Here is an 18510-nt window from a genome sequence, read left to right as displayed (position 1 = left end):
TTCACAGAATTTCACTGTAACAATTTGAGAGTTCAGTTTAAATGGCATTCTGGCTAAGGTGTCTGTCACATGTTTTTTTAATAATGATGGTTTTCTTCTGAGAGGCCTAAATTAAAAACAGTCAAACAGCTTTAGAGGAAAGCAATATACAGACATATATTCGTTTTACATTAACTGCAATATAAAGGTTGAAATTTTAACTGCAGAGGAATCATAAACCTGAAGTCTGCCCCCTGTATGTACAACTGGATCTTTCATTCCATGATCCCACAACATGCAGAATTTTGCAGGTTTATTTAAGGCTGTACAGGAAATGTGCAATTTCAACACCACAGTACAAACATTCTATTTAGTTATGTTGTCTTGCTGGAGAAGTGGTACAGTAAAAAGTCAGCTTCTTTCCATTACAGTGAAACTTGTACCAAGGCCCGTCTACAACAGGCAATCCTCCGAGTGGTTGCTTCAAACAGGTTTCACAGTATTTTATTATTTATTTCCCATGTTGTGTGATCTTGTAATGAATGCATGCTGTAATGCGCACACAGAGAAGAAGAGCAAAGGCTGGTTAAGCCTCCCTTATATTTGAATATCCTGAATCATGTGGGTGTGTATACATACATATACATACTTAAAGTAAATTGACAAAAATGTTGTATGCTAAGTGCTGAGCCTACATCCACATTGAGCACCCGAATAAGTGGCCTAATTTCAAATGTACTGAGCACTCACAGTGCCCCGACCTCAGCATGTAACCCTTGAAACATCCTACGTTCCTCTAAGACAAAGAGAAGACTATAGGGCTTCAGGGCAGTGTAGAGTGATAGCAAGTATGTTGATGTCAGCAAGATTCAATAAATATTTTGTTTTCCCACAAAATGTATTTTATAAGTATGGTAGCAATCATACTAAAGTCCATGACAGCTGGACAACTCTACAGAGCTGGCCTCTTGGGAGTTCTGGTGCTCGTAAACCTCTGGCACAGTTAAAGATTCCTTATTCAGGGGGTTGGTGTTTTATATATGTCATGTGGTCATTCCTGGCCACTACACAACAGTCAGAAACATGTCCTCTCACTGATAAATGAATGGTCTGGTTTAGCTATAATAGATATTGACAATGGGTTATACTGCATTAAAGTCATGCCTCTTCTCTGTCCAGTCCCTGCCCCGAAAGTATTCTTTATAGAGAGGTCACTGTGTATTTTTATCTGGAAATGAACACATACCTACATTTAAGTGTCTCATCCTAACACATCTGCCACCAATAAACACATATCCACATATGCACCCCTCTGAGCTGAGGCCAAGCATAATATATTTCAGACCAAGAGCTTAATAGTCTGAGAAAGTTACAATGATCAAATACACATTTGAAATGAAAATACTATCTCAGCTGTAACTACTGCATCATTACCATAACACCATCGTATTCTTTCCAGATCACTAATTTTCTATAGAGATGATGGAATCTTTATCCCAAGTGAAAGATATGGTAGGACTTTGAACCCTGAATCACTTTGATATCTACTACTATTTAACAGAGAAGTTATTCATTAAAATTCCATAAAGCTGCAGTATCAGATTAGCTTCTATAAATTTCTTACCACCACCACATGGGCAGACTTATCTGCTTAAATTCATCTGAGACATTTAATTTGGTCTATTACCCTTTGAAGTACCATTTGAGCGCAATAGGGCTGGACACAGGAAAGCCTGATATGCACGTTGATATTGCAAAGTGTTAAGACAAACTAGGAACCTCCAATTCAAAGGTGACGATGTGTTTTTAAAGTCACATGGGAAGTGGAGTGCTCATTGTATATAGGTCTCATCTGAGATTTCAGTCCAAATCATTAGGTACCAAGTAAAATAGTGAGTTTGATGGTTTCCCCAGCTTCACATTACAAAACCATCAAACAGAGAACAATGTTTTTGTATTAATAGGAACTGTTCACAGTGACCCAAATCACCTCCTCATGAACTGTCATACATCCGTTGTGCTATATAAATAGGCTAGAAAGGTTTAGATTTGTATTGGTAAATGTCAGTAAACATCGATTTCACCATACACACACAAACTGACCTAAAAATATTTCCAAAGAAAGAAAAATGCTGCTTCAGAACTTACTACAGTTTGATTTAAAGATATTTACTTTATATATTTTGACATGATGTGGAAAATCTGTTTTAATTGTTATAAGCTTTAAGTTTTTGAATCTGTGTCTAGTCATTAAATAATTATCTGCCCCCTCCATAATTTCTCACAACTTTGAAAATTGAAATCAACACACACAAAAATTTAAAAATTCTTAAAACCCATAATTTTGCACAAGTGAAAATTTTAATTGATAAAAATAGAAAAAAAGTTTAAAAACAACATTGATATTTTCCATCAAACTGATGATAAAAATTGAATTCTACCAAGCCTATCAATAAAATATTTCTATTAATATTATCAAACATTTGTATTGGACTATAAATGCATACAGTATTTTAGAAACATACATAAACACTCTCTGCCCTGACCAATGGTGAACAGAACTGCATTTATTCAGCTCCATCTTCAAAACACTTTATAATCATCTTCACCTAATTAATCTTCACCCTGCCCCAATTAGGTGCAGATTTATTAACCCCATTTTATAACCTCAAAGGTTAGTGGTGAGCTGCCAAGGAAAATTATTGGCTCTGTGCCTTTTTTTTTTTTTTAAATAAGGTATAGAAAAAGACCTTTCTTAATAATGTAGCACCCCCACTTCTTCAATTTAGGGTTGAAACAACTCACAACCCATAAATCTGAGGCTCCCCAAAAATCTTGCAGCAAAGGACAGGAACACCAGACTTAACATACCCGAAATTTAAACATAAGAACAAATGAATAAACTTTCTGGCTTTCTTTATGCATCAGTGTAGTGGGAGGGAAAAAGGCACAAACATAGTATTTTCCCTCTCTGCAGACTCATTACCTTTAGATCTTTTGCCCTAGGCCACCAAAAGTGTGTGTGTGAGAGAGATGGGCTTGTAATTTAGGAGGTTCTGATTCCCAGTCCTATGCTCAGCCCACATGTCTAGTAACCAGGTATTTCATTACCAAGACAAAAAACCAGAAACAAGAGAACAATGCATCTTAAGCAGAAGCTACATGGGTAATCAAGAGTAATATTTGAAGATTAAGAAAAACAGCAGCCAGTTCTCAGAACACCAGAGGGTGCTATTGCACAGACAGTTAATGGGGGGAAATCTCAGCAATAACACTGCATGAATAGCCTTTCTTGCACTTAACAGAAGAACAATGGTTCCAAGTTCAGGACACTAGGTCTTTTGGATGCAGATGAGTGGAAAAAGCCTTCCACAGACTGTTCAGTATGTGGATGGGCTACATTCCAGAGTTCAGATGTGAAAATAACCCTGCAGCTCCCCAGCAGTATCCCTCCATGACAGTAAAGCACCATGCATAGTTGTGTTATTTTGAAAAATGCTTTAGCAAAATCATGTGGCTTCAGGGAAGCTTTGCAGTCACTGGAACCAAGCCTCATGACCAAAACCAATTTTAATTTGCCAAAGAAAGGATTAATAGTGACAGTCAGGTAAAAAAAAAAATCGTACTACTACAGAAAAGCTTCTATATGCGTATTAAAACACGTTCTCATAACTGAATTTTCATCAAATTAATTTCTCTATCTGGAGGGTTTTTTTATTTCTTTCCTCTGGGACAACAAAACCCAAATAGTCAGTTTCCCTTTTATTTTATAATAAATTACCATTAGAAAAAGGGTGGAAAATCAGAAAAACTGTTTCACAAAAAATTTCAGAGTTGTTTCTATTTTCCGTGGTTTGAAATGGACCCTTTTCTGCCAAACTGTCATGGAGCTTTTAAATTGAAATTTTTCATTTTCTTAATCATTATTTAAAAATTATTTACCAAAAACATTTGGTGCTACTTATATCAGCGCCATAGAACCATTTTAGCAGACGGTTCTTAAAAAGTAACTGTACAGAACCCTACCTGACACAGGGGAATCCAGGAACTGCAGTGATGCTTATATTAAGCACAATCAATGGTGCCAAGTCCTCAGCATTGAACTTGGTCAGCTCAGACGGATCTGGAGACCTCAATGCCACTTTGACTGATCTGACCCTCAGCACTTGTCTTGGTTGAATTGGCAGATCCAGGAACTTTCATCTGCTCATGTTGCTCACAAAACCAAGTTGGTTCTCCAGAGATGACAGTGCTGGATCCTTGCTACCAAATTCAGATGGATCCAGGGACCTCTGTACAGCACAAGGTGGACACAGAATCACTTTGGGCAAGCGGTTCTCCAGAGTCCTTGGTGCTAGGGCCTCAATATTGGACTCCCATTAACCCAAATGGATCTGGTCGCTAGGACCACTTTGGCCAGTGGTTCTCTGGAGTCAAGAAGTGCCTTTCTGGCACAAACTTACTCAACCAGGACAGATGCAGGGACTTCATTGCCACCTATGCCAAGCAGAATCTGAATTTACAGTGCTAGACTCACTTGACCAAGTCTAAAGAGCTTCCCTGGAGAGCAGGGGTGTGAAATGACCTTTCTGCTTTCACAGCATCAAATTATTCCCATGCTGTATGGGCATCTCTCTTGTCTCTGTCAATCAGCTTCTCTGAAGACAATCTAACGATAAAACAAAAATAGCCTCCAATGGACTGAAGGAAAAATGACCATGTAAGAGTTGAGGATATCTAGTGTGATCTACACTCACTGCACCATTGATGCCTAGAAGGAACTGAAAGGCATTTGGGGCTACTCCCCATTTTATACCTTTGGAACGATCTGTAAAGAATGAATAAGGAGGAGTGAGTGGCCCCAATTGATGCAGCTCACCAGAAGATTTTGAAAGCTCATAGTGCAAGCTCCTTGAAAGCACAAGTAGGAGTATGCAGAAGACACTCAAATGTGAACTGAGTTTTCTTACTGAAACCGTGGTTTTTAAGAAACAAAGGGCTTGTCTAGTCAAACAATTAGTGTACAGCAAGCTGGGTTGTAAATCTACAGTGCATTATCATGCCACATACTTGCTGTCCAAGTGGACCCTGCTACTGTGCACTAACAGTTCCCTAGTGCTCAGTGACCTACTCCTGTTTCAAAGCAGAGCGGATCAAAGCACACTAAGAAACTTTTAGTGCACGGTAGCGGGTTCACATGGACAGCTAATACATAGCATGTTAATACACTGTAGATTTACATCCCAGCTTGCAGTGCACTAACTGCTTGACTAAACAAGCCCAAAGAGTTTCTATAATGAATTTAAACACAATTTTGACACAATTTTAGATTAAAAGTGTGATGGAATATTTCACAATAACAGAATTTTTTATGAAATAGTGTTGACATTACTGTAAGTCTAATTTTTGGGAAAAAGCCTTTTTTAAGCAAAAAAAAAAAAAAAACACCTATGTGAAAAGTTTTGACCAATTCTACTTACTAATCAATATATTTATGATTCTCAAATACTGCAGCATTGTGCTGATTGGGGTAAACACCATTTCCGCTGAAATCTTAAACATTTCATAAAACATTCCTGTCTGCCATTGGTTTTGTAAAAGCTAATTTTTCCAAAACCTAAATTTGGCTCCCATTTGTACCTGACATCATCTAGGAAAACTCTTGCTTACTTACGCAGGAACACCTTCAAATTCCTGTGCCGTTATTAAAGGGGCTTCTTTAATAAATTTTGGCTCTTTTGCGGGTTTCTTTACACATTCAGGTTCTGCAACTTTACTTTGTTCTTCAGACTTCACAATTAGTCCCACAGTGCTGTAAAATGAATGAAAATTGAGTATAAAAATAGCTGATAATCAGTAGTTATGAACATACCAACAAGTTACAAGATCTCTACTCACACAAATCTACAATTCCTTTTCTCCCACTGATTGACAGGACAAAACTACCGCGTTTGCAATAATATGTACTTTAATTGACTGTTCATTATACCTCTTCATTTTTCAGTTAGAGAGAGGCTGTTACCAGGCTCAGTTACAAGTTCAACATACCACTGTATTCCACAGAACGTGAGAGGCTTTATTTTTCATCATTTGCTTGTGGCTCAAAAACATGAGCCAGGTTATGCACTTATTGGTCTCGTCATCAGACCCCTATGAAACACAGGTTCAAAACTTGGTAAGACTGACTCACCCGTTTATCCTGTGATGCAAATAAACTGAACCTCATGCAGCCTGCTGCGTAGTTCTCCTAGATGGGATCGGAAAAGCCACAGTCTTTTCTACTCTGAGGGAACTTTACCAAACCCATGGTACTTTTTTAAAAATCTGCCCCACCAAGCTCCTCAGATCAATATCCTTAGGTAAAATCTGTTTCCCTTCTCCCCAGTGTTGTACTGTATGCCAGTCACTTGGATGCCTCTGTTCTACACATTCTGGGCAGCAATATGAAGAGAAAGATGTATTTCACTGATTTATGTATTGTTTGCTAAGTGCTATGGTATTCTGTGGGATGAAAGTTGCCATGTAAATGTAAAAAAAAAATCATTAAAATAAAGTTGAAGTGTTACATAATGAAAGATTGACTTGCAATTTTGGTCCCGGGGCTAACAGTATGAGACAGTGGGCAAGCCACAGCACTCTATAATTATGTCCTGACGGTAGCATAGGAGTGTAATATCAGTGCAGCTGATGATCTGGGTTTGATGTCTCATTTAAAAGAAGGCATCTCCACCAGTACAGTGCCCCACCACGAAGATAACCTGCTGGAGTATTAGTTCCGATTGACTGAGGAGGATTAGTGTCACCTGCTGAATTAGCAATTAAATGCTCAAAAACTTTGTTTAGACAGAGTTAAGTTTGCCTAGTTCTGCCTTTTGCCCTTCCAGAATGTAGACAAGGGCTAAACTTAAACCTCTGGAAACCAGGAAACACAAAGTTAAGGCAACACAATCTTAATTCTGCCTCATGGAGCTGGCAATAGCCACTGGGAATGGTTCAATAAGGATGCTTCAAAGGTTAGATTACCAAGTGAACTGATGGATTCGCCACCTCTTGAGGTCTTCAAATCAAGACTGGATGCTTTTCTGGACGATACGCTTTAATCAAACACAGGCTCAATACAGGAGTAATTGGATGAAATTCTATGGACCATGTTATACCAAAGGTCAGACAGATGATCTAATGGTGCCTTCTGGCCTTAAAATCTATAACAACTTAATAAGTAGACATGATGGACTAAAAGAATATGCCATTGTTTGCACTGTGTTCATCAGATTTGAACTGCAACATTTGTCTGCATGGACTCCAGCTTCATTGGGTGTAACTTTATTGAGTGGTGTAATGATTGGCTGGAGCAGCTTTGCAGAGCTGTGACCATGATATGATGAGATATGCATGTGCAACTTGTGGAATCAAGTATGCCCCATTTCAGTGCTGGATTTTGTAGGTTGTGTCAGTAGAAGTGCACAAGAATATGTTCTTGTCATGGGGATTGTCAGCAGTATGGTGGCATACATGATAGTGGTCTTTGAAGCTTAGTGAGATGTAAGTGAAGGCAATGTCTCAGATGGAATCCACTGGGCAAGGCTGAAAGGGTAGAAACATTTAACAAGTCTGGGGTAGTTTGTGTGGAGCAGGTTCAGGGGTTGTATGTAGGTAGCTCCTGTTTACTACATCTGACCTAAACCTGAGTTTTGCCTGCGCAAAGAGAAGATGTTAGACTTTGCCCTACAGTGCTCATATGTAGAGCCCTGCGCGGATACAAAATTTGTATCCGCATCCGATCCGCTATCCGCAAACATGGTCCGTGGATATCCGCAGATTTGCAGGGCGCTACTCATATGCTCTGTCCTCAAAATGTTCTGTAGCATCTGTTAGGGTAGAGTGCTAGTATTTGTGCTACTGGTGTGTTGGGGCATCTCTTAAAAAGGACAGAGTTAAGGTTGCAATGCGGGGGTGATGTGCACCTTAAAGTCTTCTTTTCCTGGTTTTCAGAGGTTTAAATTTAGCCACTTTCCATGTTCTGAAGGGCATGAGGCAGTAACTGGGCAACCTTAACTCTGCGGTAACAAAGTTTTTAGGTATTTTATTTCCTTGTTTAAAAAAAATTTATCATCAGCATCCCCATGTACCACAGCCCAGCTCTTCCCCACCACTGCCTTTGTCTCTTTAGTAATGATTAATCTTGCAACAGAATGTGAACACCTCCATTGTTCCTGTATCATCCTGTCTCCCGTGTCTATGACTGCACCTCACAGCCCTGTTCTCCCTTTTCAGACTTCCTCTCCATGGAGAGACAGATGTCAGCATAGGACCCACAGGCTGAGGAATTGGAGAGAGGATGCAGGAACAGTGATAAAACCTAAATCAAGTCAGTGCAGACATTTTTAGAAGGGAGGGTCTTCTGACCCCTTCCTTACAGCTCCACTTTTCCTTGCACTGCGACAACAATCCCCTACATTCCCCACTCCCAACTGCTCAGACTTCCCCACCACTGTTTGGACACTGTTCCATCTCTTGCAACATTCCCTCCATCATGCCCTTTGCTTTGATCACCCCCACAACTCTGCTGCTCTGAGCACTGCACAAATACAGTATGTGGTAAGAAGCATTAGCACTCTAGATCTAACAGGAATGCTACTAATATATAGAACTTGACTGAGTCCCAAAGATTTGCAGTTAATATCTAGTACTAGGAGCAGAGATATAGATTTTTACACTGCCAGTGTCACCAGGAAATCTGCCTATGCGAGTAATACGTACCACTTTGGGATTGCTTTGGGCAGATGGGGAGGAATATTTTCACGGAGGTGCTGTGCTTCATTATAGTCCCTCTTAATAGACTCCTGCATCTCCTGAAATTAAGAATATTGGACTCTTTCAGTAGTTTGAAGTTACCAAAAATGGTGCAATGGAAATGTTTCCATTTACTACCTAGATGATGCGAGAATGACCCTTAATGAATATGTCTTAATGTGATTAATGAACTTTGCTATTTCTCCACTATAGACCCTCACTCCTAACTCCCCAGAAGCAATCAGTGAAGCCTAAAAATTCAACTGCTTTTCATTCTAAATAACTTGAGCCAGAGAAGCTAAGAGTGATCCAGATACAGAGGGGAAAAAACCTAAAAAGAAGGTGGCCACTGTAGTGAATAAAACTCTGCTTGCCACTAGCAAGAGGGAGAAGACAGGAAGAATAAAGCTGGCTGCAATTAAGAGTCAAGGAAGGAGCTCCAAGGACTTCTCATTAGCATGCAAAGGAAGCCAAACTTCTGAGGTGAGGGCACCAATGAGGTCACACCCCAAGACTGACAGCTCTGAACATTTAGAATCAATTCTGCTTGTTTGTCATAATTTCATTGTTGTTCCTGACTTTTTATTACTAAGGACAGTTTTATGCGAACAGGAGCTTTGTCTCTGAAGCTTTGTCTCTTCCTGCTTTTTATCCCTCAACCTGAAGTTATAATTTTGTGTGACATGATTATTTCCACAGCAACTAATTGCTTTTAGAGAATCATATTCCTACCAACACTGCCAGCAACTCTCTTGTAAATAAGATTTCAGTTTAAATAACTTGATTGACATGACAGGATACCCAAGGGTTGCCAGACTTACTAAACCAATCTCGAGGCATAGGGAAGAATGATAGGAAGGTACAGAAGTTTTACACAATGGATCTATTTTACATTACTATCTGGCACTGATTTGGTGTCAGGTTGCCATTGTCTCTTCACATCCTAAAGTTTTTTTCCTTACATGATTTCACCATTTCCTTGTAATTCTCCTGTAATTAAGTTTGACTGTCACCGAAATTTAAGAAAAACAGAATGTGACAGTATTTTCATAATAGAACTATACTCATTAGAGGAGATATGTAATAAGAGCAATACATTAAAAAGGTCACAGGAGTAACCACATACAAGTGAATACTCATATGTATGAATTGTAGGACACAAAGTATATACAAATCATTTCATTGTCAGAGCCCAGATAACAGTGCTAGAAAATAGTTGTAAAATGAAAGAATATTCTGGGCAATGACATACAAATGAGCACACAACTTGCCCCGTTGGCTTCAGAAATCCTGGCTTCAGAAACAGTTTGAGCAGATAAGATGGACAATTATGGAGACATTTCAGCTCAGGTGCAGATTTCTTCTGCAGGAGAATAAGACTACATGGGACTAGCTGTGCCAGGAAGAAAGAAGAGTCCATTTCATAGGCAATATTTCCAATCTGATGAGGGGAAAAAGGCCTGATCCAAAGCCCATTGGCTCAGTCCCAAAATGCAAAAACAACAATGATCAATATTTTGTTGTTCCAATGAATACATTATACTTCTCACTTACTATAACATTCTCATAACTCAAAGACATACCACCTAACGACCTAGAAAGGAACCATTCCGGACAGGTCTAAGAGATTCCTTTAAAGCGTCCCATTTTTATATTAGGATGCTACAAGCAGAACAAAATAAGATTACCTTGAGCGAATTCTTTAGTTTTTCTTGATGCTCAACTTCTATTTCCATTTTATTCAGGAGACCATTGAGGAGAAACATCTCATGCCCTATTTTACAGAGCACAGATTTCAAGGATGGCTCCTGACCTGTCAGAGAGAGAGAGAGAGAGAGAGAGAGCGCGCACGAGCGCAAAATTAAAAAAACAACAACCCTCAAGTGCCTGGTTCATACATTTCCCGTCTCTTCCAAAATTTTTCTAAATTCCTTCCCTACTCCCTGAAACTCCACATCATAGTTCCCAACCTTCTGGCAAAGAATGGCACTGTTCTCTTTGAACAGGGGTTATTATTCTGTGGCCTAAAGTGCTCAGTGCCATCCCAGCAAGGGGGATGAGAGCTGGAAATAGAATGAGTTAGATCTCAGCAAAACAGTAAAAAGCACTGCAAATCAACCACAGTCTATATCACACACACACACACACACACATACATAAACCCCTGTGTTAAAAGAACACTACTAAAGTTGCAAAGTCAAGCACTCAAAAGTTATGAAATGCCAGAATTAAGGTTGCCTGAGCAACCTGAATTTGGCCCCCCGTTGTGCATATCCATTATGGTGCAGTATATAATCAGATGATCACATGCAGTGGAATCTCAGAGTTACAAACACCTTGTGAATGGAGGTTGTTTGTAATTCTGAAATGTTCGTAAATCTAAAAAAATCCAAAACATTATAGTTGTTCTTTCAAAAGTTTACAACTGAACATTGACTTAATACAACTTTGAAACTTTACTACGCAGAAAAAAAAATGCTGCTTTTAACCATCTTAATTTAAATGAAACAAGCACAGAAACAGTTTCCTTACCTTGTCAAATCTTTTTTTTATTAGTTTTTTAGTAGTTTACATTTAACACAGTACAATACTGTATTTGTTTTTGTCCCTACTGCTGCCTGATTGTGTACTTCCGGTTCCAAATGAGGTTTGTGTCCATTCGTAATTCTGGTGTTCATAACTCTGAGGTTCTACAGTACTATTTTTTCCACAGGACCCTTGCCTCATTCAGCACACAGGAAGAACCCACTCTGGGGACCAATCCAGATTGTGCAGTACAAGAATCTTGTCCCCAGTCTCCTTGCCCAGTCAGTTCTCCTGACTCCCCATCCAATCTGCCTCTCCGCTTTCCACTACTGACTCCAAGTCCAAGTCTCCCTAATCAAGATCCTCATCCATTCTCAGTCTCTTTTCCACACCCTCTCCCTAGCTCTTTATCCCCCAGTCTCCTTCCTCCATGGCTCATTGATCCAATCTCTTTGCCCAGACAGTTGCAGTTCTCCTGCCACATCTCAGCTCCTTGACAGATCTATCTCCCATCCACTCCAATACTGCTTCTTAGTCCCAGTCTCCTTGTCCATCCAGTCCCAGTCTCCCGCAGCTCTTCATACCATCAGTGTGTTTCTCCCCCAGCCAGCTGGCTCCCAGTTCCCCACCCCTATCTTCTACTCTTCATCTCTGAACTCAGTGAATGCACTGTCTACAACCACTGCCTTGAATTCCTCTCCTCCAACTCCATGCACGACCCTCTTGCCTCTGGCTTCTGATGTCTCCACTCCACTGAAACTGCTTTCACTACAGTTTCTAATGATCACTTCATGGCCACATTTCACCTCATCTCTAACATCTAGGATGGTGGAAAAACTAGTTTGACAGAGAGATGTCAGATTTCTATCCAGATATCTGTACTGTTTAAGGATGCTGGGGTTTTTTTGCTTTCTGTAACCATATGCAGTATTAAAATTTTAAATTTTAAAAAACGCCACAGCACTAGAACTGCCCCTTTTGTTTGACAGAGAAGCCAAGGACTTAACATGCACAGACAATAACCTACTCTTTTATGTCTGCAGGTGATCTCCTGGGGGTTAGGGTAGATCCATTTTAGGTGGGGTTGTATGGGAAAGCTTACTGTGCCACTGGCCATGCTGTATCTGTTCTGTGGATAAATCATCAGTCGAAAAGGCTGTCAGACTAGAACCATTCACTTCCCCAGGTTCTGTTTGGTATCCCCTCTAGTTCCCTGTTATTGTTCCTTTGATCCCACACTTTTGTCCCTGCCTTTTTCTGGTTGTCCTCCATGTCTATTAAGCTCCTCTCCTCAGAGAGCCCCAGCTCCTTCAAGTAGGTAAAGTAGACTGGCATGTTACACAAACACTGAATTCTTGGTTGGTTTCCTCAGATTTATACAGTACATTTCCAAAAGAGGACACAGCTATAGCAAGAAGATCAGCATCAACAAAAATTATGTCACAGTTGTACATAATAGTGAGAAGTGTAAGGTGATGCATTTAGGGATGACTAACAAGAATTTTAGTTATAAGCTGGGGACGCATCGGTTGGAAGTAACGGAGGAGGAGAAGGACCTCGGAGTCCTGGTTGATCGCAGGATGACTGAGTCGGCAATGTGACGTGGCCGTGAAAAAAGCTAATGCGGTCTTGGGATGCATTAGGCGAGGTATATCTAGTAGGGATAAGGAGGTGCTGCTTCCGTTATACAAGGCACTGGTGAGACCTCATTTGGAGTACTGTGTGCAGTTCTGGTCTCCCATGTTTAAAAAGGATGAACTCAAACTGGAACGGGTACAGAGAAGGGCCACTAGGATGATCCGAGGAATGGAAAACCTGTCGTATGAAAGGAGACTCGAGGAGCTCGGTTTGTTTACCCTAACCAAAAGAAGGCTGAGGGGGGATATGATTGCTCTCTTTAAATATATCAGAGGGATAAATACCACGGAGGGAGAGGAATTATTTCAGCTCAGTACTAATGTGGACACGAGAACAAATGGATATAAACTGGCCGTCGGGAAGTTTAGGCTTGAAATTAGCCGACGGTTTCTAACCGTCAGAGGGGTGAAGTTCTGGAACAGCCTTCCGAGGGAAACAGTGGGGGTGAATGACCTCTCTGGCTTTAAGATTAAGCTTGATAAGTTTATGGAGGGGATGGTTTGATGGGATAACGTGATTTTAGTCAATAGGCCAATAACGTGCCATCGCTGGTAATTAGTATCAATGGTCAATGTGGGTCTGGCTGGAGAATCTTGCCCGCATGCTTGGGGTTCTGCTGATCGCCATATTTGGGGTCGGGAAGGAATTTTCCTCCAGGGTAGATTGGCAGAGGCCCTGGAGGTTTTTCGCCTTCCTCCGCAGCATGGGGCAGGGGTCGCTTGCTGGAGGATTCTCTGCGACTTGAAGTCTTTAAATCACGATCTGGGGACTTCAACAGCTGAGTCAAGGGAAAGAATTATTCCAGGAGTGGGTGGGTCAGCTTTTGTGGCCTGCATCATGCGGGAGGTCAGACTAGATGATCATAATGGTCCCTTCTGACCTTAAAGTCTATGAGTCTATGAGTCTATAAGTAATAGTAAAATAGCATCTTGAGATGAGCATTTAGATCTTTAATACTTGATGGAAAATCCTTTACTAAATATAATCCACATACCCAGATACACTCCCCTGAAAATAAAAACACCTACTGAGCTCTCTTACCCATGTTTCTTAACTGAAGAGTCTTTTTGATAGTTGAAATCTTTGTGTTGATGTGAGAGCATAAATCTTCCAAATCTGAAGAGGCCATATTCCCACTACTGCTCTACAAACAGAAAATAAACATTGGTACATTTAAGATATCCACATTACAAGTACAAGCTTTTTTGCTGGACTTTGTGCTGTGTATGGCCCCAAGTGCAACCGGATAACCCCTGTATGCATAATGACAATGCACAGCAATCAACTCTCAAATGACAAAAAGGATATATTTGACCAGTGGACGGAACATTTCAGTTTGCTTCCTAATCACCCTTCCAATATTTCTGAGGAAGCAATTAATGCTCTTCCAGAACATCGACTAAAAGAACTTGCACTAGCCCCTACCTTATATGAGACCATAACAGCAATCAAGCAGATGTCACAAGGAAAAACACCTGGAATGGATGGCATTCCAGCAGAGATCTATAAGCAGGGTAGCTACCATACTACAAGGCACCTCACATTGCTCTTCTGCATTATCTGGGAGCAAAAAAGTCAGTACCAGAGGATATCAAAGAAGCCAGCATTGTCTACCTCTATAGCAGTAGTTCTCAACCTATTTACCATTGTAGGCCGCATATGCAGCTCTCTCTGTGTTGTGTGGACCTCATCCACACAATATATATACTACCTGTATGGCCCTGAGGATGTCACATGGGCCACAGCTATGCGCTGATTGGGCCACAAGTGGCCCGTGGGCTGAGAACCACTGCTCTATAAAGATAAGATGCTAAGACAACCTGTGATAATCACCGCAACATTTCCCAACTCTCTGTTGCTGGGAAAATTCTTGCACAGGTCATTTTGAATAGACTTAACACCTATCTTGTGGAAACCATCCTCCCAGAGTCTCAATATGGATTTCAGTCTGGAAAGAGCACTATAGACATGATCTTCACAGCCCCTCGGCTTCAGGAAAAATGCTGGGAGCAGAATTGTGGTCTTTATGTGGTGTTCATTGACTAAGCTAAAGCTTTTGACTCCAAGTTTTGAGAGACTCTGAAAACTTCTGTTCATCTTTGGATATCTTGCAAAGTTTATTTCTGTCAAATGGTGAGATATCAAACCCCTTCTCACTCCTTAATGACACCAAACAAGGTTGCATGCTGGTTCCACACTCCTTTCCAGCCCTTTTTTTCCCATTATACCTATGGATGTATTTTATGACATTGACAGAGTATTTATCCAGTTCAACACTGATGGGAAGCTGTTCAATCTGCAATGCTTCCGTGCTCGCATGACAATGGCATATTTACTAATTAAGCTTTTATTTGCTGATGACTGTGCGTTGGTTGCTCACTAGATTGATGACATTCAAGTTATAACTGATCACTTTGCTTGTGCAATCAATCATTTTAGTTTCACAATCAGCCTAAAGAAAACTGAATTACTGTACCAACCTGTGCCAGGGTGATGCTCATACCTACCTTATTATTAAGATCAACAAAGCTCCTCTCAAGTTCATGGAGAAGTTTTGCTACCAAGGGAATACGCTGTCACAGAATGTCACAACTGATTATGAGATTACCTATCACATTGTAACCGTTCCTTTGTGGGTCACAATGGAGAATACCAAATTCCAGACAAACTGCTGAGAAATAGGGCAGATACACCCCAAAACTGGTGGTTATTCTCCCATAAGGTATGCCAAACCAGCAACCAAAGTAAACTTCTGTTTCACCACACTTACTAACAAGAAGTCAGAAAAGCAGTTTCCTTAGATATTCCAGTCCTTGTATCACCACCAAAAACACAAGACTTAAAGATGAGTGGTTCTTTAAAACCAATTTCATCAAATAAAAGGTTCTTCTGATCCCAAAGGACCAGCCACACACCCAGGTCAATATATAGCTGAGATCTTATTCAATAATCATGCTGTTGCCAATCCTTTAGTATCTAAAATCTAAAGGTTTACTTATAGAAAGAAAGAAAGGTGAGTTAAAATTGGTTAAAGGAATCAAATACATACAATAATTACAAAGTTCTTGGTTCGGGCTTGTAGCAGTGATGGAATAAACAGCTAGCTTAAGTCAAGTCTCTGGTTGCGTCCAAATCATTGGAATGTCCTCAGTCCCTTGGTTAGAATGTTCCCATTAGGGTAAGTTCATAGTCCATAGGTTTGAGCAGGAAAGAGGAAACATTGAGATGTTTCCAGGGCCTTTTATAGCTTCTGCCATGTGGAGGGAAATCCATTGTTTCAAACAAAGACCTCAGCACAGCTAGTGGAAAATTACAGGTAGCAAGATGGTGTTTGGAGTCACATGGGTAAGTCACATGTCCATGCCTGATTTTGCTTAGTCACAGCAGGAAAGTCCATTAAGTGTAGATAGGCGTCTCCCATGGTCCATTGTGAGTTAAGTGTTCCTTGATGAGCCACTTAATTTGAATAGTCCCTTCAAGATGTGCAGGCTAAATACCTTGTGGGTGTTACTCCAGGAGCAAACATTTTTGAAATACAGGGATAGAGCCAGTGCTCATAACTTCAAATACAAAAATGATACAAATAGCATAATCATATTCAGCAAATCATAACCTTTCCATAGACATCTTACTTGACATAATTTGTACAAGATTTGTTGCAATTATATAACAGTGGTAGCAACAATGATCTACATGGTCATATTTAATCAATCAGACACATATCCAAGGCCAGCTCCACATCCGGAATGCTGCAACACCACCAAATGAATGATAGGGGTATCAAAATAAGCACGAAGCTAAATTTATATTATTCTTCCAACACTTCTATATGGTTGTGAGATGTGGACAACATATCACAGGTTCAAATATGCTGCCTTTGGTCTGTTTGCAGGGTCAAATGGTGGGACAAGATTTCCAATACCAAAATCCTTAGTTGTTGTTGGATATCTAGCATTCAAAGCAAGCTCATAAAAGTTCAGCTGTGTTGGTCCAGGCATCTTGTTCACATGGTCAATTCGAGCCTATGCAAGGCCATATTTATGGTCAGCTAAAGCAAGGCACCCATTTTCATGGTGGCCAGTACAAACAATATAGAGACACACTGAAGTCAAACTTGAAAGCATGTCAGGTTGACCCCAGCAACTGGGAAGCGACAGCCCATGACAGGGCAAGGTGGCAGAAGATGTGTCATGTTGCCACTAATTGCTTTGAAGCAAGGCACATTAACACTATGTGAAAAAATGTGTACAGCACAAAACAAGTATGCTACAGACAGCAACGGTCATGGACAGTCTTGTCTGTCCCACATATAACCATGTTTCCAGTTCTCACATTGGTCTGACCTCACATATACATGTTCACCAATGGCATTTGCTGAATCCTCATGTTAACATCAACATGAACTCCATCATCATAAGTACTAGTTATGCAAATAGAATTTAAAATGTACACTGCTTAGACAAAAATGAAGGGGAATTTCACCTAGCTTTTCCTGAAGCAGCAGACATAGTAAATGCTATTTAGTTGAGCAAATTGAAAGCAGGGCAGGGAGCATACTGAGGTAGGTGGTAAACTAGAGAAATCTATGTGCTTGAACTCTACAGATAAAGTACTAGTATTGGTCCTTAGATTTATGGGACTGTATTGGCTCCCTCTGGTGGTTAACTAGAACTGAAAACTACGGGTTTTGTTGTGGTTGTTTTTATAACCCACACACTAGTGCATAGGTTGGCCAAATACGCATGATACTTGGCAGAGCTGTATAGCTACTCATGTTATGCCCACACATTTAAGAAGTCTTTCACACACTGCCATTGGTAAAATGTCACACTCGTATAAGAGACAGCTTATTTAGGAAAATTCAGACGGGAAAATCTTAGACCCTAGATTCCCAGTCAAAAAACTTGAAGCAGAGTTAAACTTGTAAATATGTATAAAGGAAAAAAACTTTAATAAAATCCTTTGGGGTTTAAGAAACACAAATGCTTGAGAGCCAGGATTAATTGTGTGAGGTGGGTTCCTAAAGCATAATGGATAGTATGCACACGTTGGAACTCTGCAGTTTTTAAAATGTACATATCAACCACCTTTAATAATTACATAATTCTCCTACTTACCCTACAAGTAGCCAAAGTAACTACTCCTTAACACACATACACAAATTTGGAGTTTCTAGGCTAAACTATTTTGTATATTACAAGTCAAAAAATAATTTCTCCAAACATGTTCAGGTTTTTAAACCCACATCTCTCAAACGTATTGCCCAATTTACATCAAACTTTCCCAGGCGGGGGGGGGGAATCTATCCTGCCATAACATCAAATGTGAAATTACAGGTAGATTGGTTATGACTAAGCCAAAGAAACAAAGGGAATTGGTGAAAGTGGCAGGAAATCTATAGTGTAGACATGGCCTTTGGATTTACTGACTCACAGTCTTATGGTCAGTCTGTTCAAACAGTGATCTATTCTGACACAACAACACCCTATTTAAAAGGGAGGAAGCAGCTGTCAGAGCATTTACAATGAGGGGCCCTGAACTTTGGAATTCACATCTCCCCTTGATCCAAAGCAC

General features: G+C 40.2%; 1 protein-coding gene across 2 annotated transcripts in view; it reads right to left on the bottom strand.

Annotated features, from left to right (window-relative positions):
- The window catches only part of SKA1 (spindle and kinetochore associated complex subunit 1), a 39203-nt gene that overhangs the window by 14988 nt on the left and 5705 nt on the right, over positions 1 to 18510 (bottom strand). The window contains exons 2-5 of one of the 2 annotated variants that reach the window (XM_026649317.1): positions 13978 to 14080; positions 10461 to 10585; positions 8740 to 8831; positions 5654 to 5791 (exon numbers count right to left, since the gene is read on the bottom strand). In XM_026649317.1, coding sequence (XP_026505102.1) covers positions 5654 to 5791; positions 8740 to 8831; positions 10461 to 10585; positions 13978 to 14065 — 443 coding nt within the window. In that variant the 5' untranslated portion in view covers positions 14066 to 14080. The remainder of the gene's footprint in view (positions 1 to 5653; positions 5792 to 8739; positions 8832 to 10460; positions 10586 to 13977; positions 14081 to 18510) is intronic. The other variant, XM_026649318.1, reaches the window with a different exon arrangement.

The sequence above is a fragment of the Terrapene carolina genome, unplaced genomic scaffold, assembly GCF_002925995.2.
Source record: "Terrapene carolina triunguis isolate 2854851 unplaced genomic scaffold, T_m_triunguis-2.0 Scaffold69, whole genome shotgun sequence".
Taxonomy (NCBI): Eukaryota; Metazoa; Chordata; order Testudines; family Emydidae; genus Terrapene; species Terrapene triunguis.
Note: the sequence above shows the minus strand (reverse complement) of the source record. Positions and strands in the feature narration are given on the sequence as shown.